General features: G+C 42.4%; 1 protein-coding gene across 1 annotated transcript in view; it reads left to right on the top strand.

Annotated features, from left to right (window-relative positions):
- The first annotated feature begins 268 nt into the window (after positions 1 to 268).
- The window catches only part of fam171a2b (family with sequence similarity 171 member A2b), a 13,798-nt gene continuing 9,522 nt past the window's right edge, over positions 269 to 4,544 (top strand). Inside the window, exons 1-3 of the mRNA XM_076970992.1 lie at positions 269 to 576; positions 1,937 to 2,164; positions 3,221 to 3,313. Coding sequence (XP_076827107.1) covers positions 474 to 576; positions 1,937 to 2,164; positions 3,221 to 3,313 — 424 coding nt within the window. The 5' untranslated portion in view covers positions 269 to 473. The remainder of the gene's footprint in view (positions 577 to 1,936; positions 2,165 to 3,220; positions 3,314 to 4,544) is intronic.

Below are 4,544 nucleotides of genomic sequence, written 5' to 3'. Positions count from 1 at the left end.
CAGTTCTGTCTCATTCACATAGGTCCCATGTGACAACATCAGAACAGGAACAGATAGGAGACTTGGTGGTTAGTCTTGGTGCTTAAAAGATGCGCAGGATGTTTTGTATTGGTTAGGTTTCCAGATGGTCCGCTGACACGCCGCCTGAATACTGCTAGGGTCAATGGCGCCCTCTAACGTCGACTGCCATTTGTTCTGAAGCACAGGACCGTGACAACTGCGCTAAAGATCAGACTACTGCGTCTCCCACACACCACCCAAATATTTACCGTTAACTACTATTTTCCCACCGCTAGATGTCGCAAGCGAGGTGTTTTCTGCTACTCTGAACAATGAAAGCGGTGATACGAGGCAGCGGGCAGTGCTGCATGCCGAGGAAGATGTATCCGATAGGCAAGACGCCCTTAGCAACTGCCTCTAAAAAAACATAGATGAATAGTTATGGCTGACGAAGTGGAGACGACAATGTAGCTATGAGGATGCCACCTCTGTGTATTTCCCATTTGCTTTTGTGTCTCTTTTTCTCCAGCACCGAACGGATAGTCGCGAAATCCATCGTGGAGAATGGAGCCCTCGGTGAGTTAAGGAGAAACGATGCAGACCCTTGCTAAGGTGTGGGAGTGGTTGGAGGGTTTATTTCGATGGAATGTCATTTCAAACACTGCAACAAAGCAAAATAAGCCAAATATTTTTTCGACAAACAGCCCATGTCAGGCGTTTTAGGCTTTTTCCAATTATATTTCGAAATATACCATTCGGCTGTAGACGAGTACAATTGCCAGCATCTTCCGTACTGCTGACAGTGTTTCGGGGTAGATACATGGGCAAGGAACAAAGATCGTGGAGAACTGCTCTGGAAATGATCGGCATCGACCTGTCTTTGATCACCGTGGCGTCCAGCGCGAGGCTATCAAACACAGCAGCACGCGCGTTCTAATTACGCCGTGTGGCCTCGCGCGCCTGTCGCGCGCAAACGGCAACCTCGCGCTGATAGCGCAATATAGGTAGCGCATCAACACAAGTACCGCCGCCTTACGGGACTGATGTTGGGAAAGAGCACCGTGTTGTAAAATGAATAGTTATGTCTTCACAGCGTCTTTGTTTGCCGTATATGACATATGCAGAGTAAAAAAGAATCCCGTGTTGAATAATCTCCAAGCCTGTTCGTGCTGAGTCCCAGACATGTTGTATTGAACACCTGTGGTGACCAGCTGAACAAAGATAAACTAAAGATATCAGAGGTAAAACTCTAGTTTATTCAACACTGGTGATTTCAGATGCTGCTATAGAGCTAACTGCTAAAACAAATAGTAACTGCACGCTCAACAAAACCGTTTTTTTCCACGTGAAGCTGCAACACGTGCTACCAGTCATTGGATGTCATTGGACGCGCATGCAGTCACTGCTAATGTATCATGTATAATTTCCCGTATGTGTGAAGAGTCTCAGAGGAAGGTGCAGATTTGATGCTAATTTTACCATGGAAAAAAATTTATAGATTTTCCAAAAAAACATTTTCACACAAGTAAATGTTTGTGGTGTGTGTGACATTACAGAACTGATCCATGGAGACCTTGGACAGCTCTTACACTTCAGGCAGAAGAATTCACTTTGCTGTTTGGGGAACAGTAATTTGCTATAAACCTTGAATCTGTGTAGTAACTCATTTTAACATTCATCTATGGGAGTTCAGCTACGTCATGGAGGATTGGCTTTCTGCTATCAGGCAATTCAGCAAGATGGATGAGTGCACATTCATAGATAGGTTGATCTGTTAGGATCTGTTTTGTTGAGGATGTTGAGAGCCCACACGGACACACTGGGGAGCATATGCGTGTGTCAGTGGGCAGGGGTTTCTACTGAACGAGAAATGGGAGGGATTTGGAGGAAACGTCCCAGAACCAATGGTACATTAAGTACATCTTTTCTCTTTTAGAAGTGCAAGTGAGGGTTCAGGTGTTTGACGGAGGTGACCTGTCACCCTTGCACAATGCCGCCGTCGCTGTCCACGGCAACCGGAGCGTGCTGGTGTCCGGTCAGGCCACGAATGAAGATGCAGCGGTCATGAACTTCCTGTACCGCATGGGCTCGTGGGTAATCATCACAGCATCTCAGAAAGATTATGTCACCAGCTCCGTACCATGGCATGCCAGCAGAGTGCCCTGTGAGTAAACACTGACATATACACATAAACTACTGAAATGGACGATCAGTATCTTCAGCATTAAAAGTGGAGTAGCCAGCCAAGTCTTTTTTTATGTGTCACTCAAAAAAAAATTGTGAGTAAGCTGTGAAAAGTTCAGTAGCATGAAGGGTTAACTTCACATTTCAGTGTCAGGAAACATTAAACACCATAAATATACACAGGTCCTAAACACTTGTGTGAAATTAGACATCATCTGAAGTGTCTTGGTTGTTCTTAGTACAAATTATAGTACATAAATGAGAGTGTATTAGTAATTGCATTTACCAAATGGTCATGTTCCCTGACAAAATGATCAGTTTATTTACAAAAGAAAGGTCTAAGTTAAGGGAGATTGCTGAGTCATGTCTTATCGCTCTGGGATGGTCCATTTCTGCCTTCCGCTGGTGGCCATTACATGGCGCAGTTGTTGTAATCTGCCCTGTTTGTCTGGATTAAATCTGCATTAAATGTGGATTACTGCTGGCTAATGGTGCATTAGAGCGTATTAGTTTAGATGGTAGTCTGGTGTACCATTTAATTGCTAGAAATAAACTTAAGCAAAAGGAACAGGCTTTGGACATTTGTGTTGAACTAAAAACAAGAGTTATTATATTATTATATTATAAGACTGATTATTATATTATTATATTATAAGACATATAATATATATAATATATGATTATATTACATGACATTGTTAAAGAACCACATTTGATTTAAAATACATTATCTAAAACTAACGTGTAAATTGGACAGAAGTATTTGCTCTGTGTAATGGATCTGTAAAGCATACATGTAAACTGCATATTCCATCTCCCTGCACAAAGTAGTTTTTGGTTTTAGAATATACACAGTGATTATTAACGTAATTATTGAATGTGCCTGGATCTCTCCTGGACCTCTCCTGACTGCCTACCACAGTTCTCACGGTCCTCACTGCACTGACTACCAGCAGGAGTGTGTGGGCGATGGGGGCAGGATGTTTGCTACACATGACCCTACTCACCTCAACACTCTCTCACTCTTGTGTGTCAGTGTATGCCTCTGTCAGTCTGTACCTGTTGGCCCAACGACCAGGAACCCTCATCCTGTATGATGATGTCATCCAGGTGTTTCATGGCTCTCCAGGTAAGACGTGACTGATAAAGAAAGAATATCTTGCAGAGTAATGATTATTATAATTAACAATATATTAATTAATCAGTTAATAATTAATTATGATTATTGTTGCTTTATGAGATTTAAGTGCAGGTTAAAGTTTTAGTGAGGAATTAAGAATTAGCAGTACCCCTCTCCCTGTAAACCCACCCATACACACACCACAGGCCTCTCCCTATAAACCCACTTATACACACACACACACACCACACACCTCTCCCTATAAAGCCACTTATACACACACCACTGTAGCCTTCAACAGTGCATCAGTATTTCCTGCCAGAGTTGCCATAGCAACACCAGTGGTAGTGCTCTCGTCAGCCATTTTTGGCCTGCAGATCCAAACACTTGCACCGAAATTCCAGAATAGACCTTAATCATAGCACATCTGCACACGAAAACATATTGTTATTTTAAAAATAAGAATTACTCAGGTAGTGAAAGAAATCATAGTAGTAGTTAAATTATTATATTTATTATTATTACTAAAGAAAGCAAAGACAGTATCTAGTAAAGAGACCCCTTGAGTAGTGAATGAGTTCACTGGATCTCATTTAATAATCCAAATAGCAAATCACAGAATGATGTTGGCAACACCTAGATAGCTAATAGACACATCTCATACATTTTATCGTAGACCCTAGTGGAGGGCTCCAGTGTCATCCTACATAGTAACTCTTGCTTCTTACGTTGTTTGTTATGTAGGTCTACTTCCTGTTACCCTTTTGACTGATTTACTGAAGCAACGTGCTACCACTAAGTGGTCATTTTTAGGGGTATTAACAACCTTCCGACACTTGACAGTACAGAAGCCTCAGTTATGAAACTTGGATTCCAGATATGCGTTGGAACAAATTAAATGAAATGGCGTGTGACATAAAGCTTTGAGCACCATTTTCTTTTTAGAAATCACGTTTTTCTTGTGATGTGCTCAGGTGAACAGGCCTCATATCCCTCCCTGTTACATCCCGTAAAAGCACCCATAAAAGGATTACCTCATGAAAGATATCTGAGGTTTCATTCATTATTGCTGGAGATACCAGAAACAAGGGTGGAGCCAAAGATAAAGAGGAATTCAGCAGAATATGAAGTGGAAGTTCTTGCGCTAGAGCAGTGGTTCCCAAAGTGGGGGGCGCGCCCCCTAGGTGGGGCGCGGAGCTATTGCAGGGGGGGCGCGGAGCTTGGAAGTAAAACGTGCACA

Source organism: Brachyhypopomus gauderio, chromosome 13, assembly GCF_052324685.1.
Source record: "Brachyhypopomus gauderio isolate BG-103 chromosome 13, BGAUD_0.2, whole genome shotgun sequence".
Classification (NCBI taxonomy): Eukaryota; Metazoa; Chordata; class Actinopteri; order Gymnotiformes; family Hypopomidae; genus Brachyhypopomus; species Brachyhypopomus gauderio.
The sequence above is the reverse complement of the archived record's forward strand: the minus strand, read 5'-3'. Positions and strand labels throughout refer to the sequence as shown.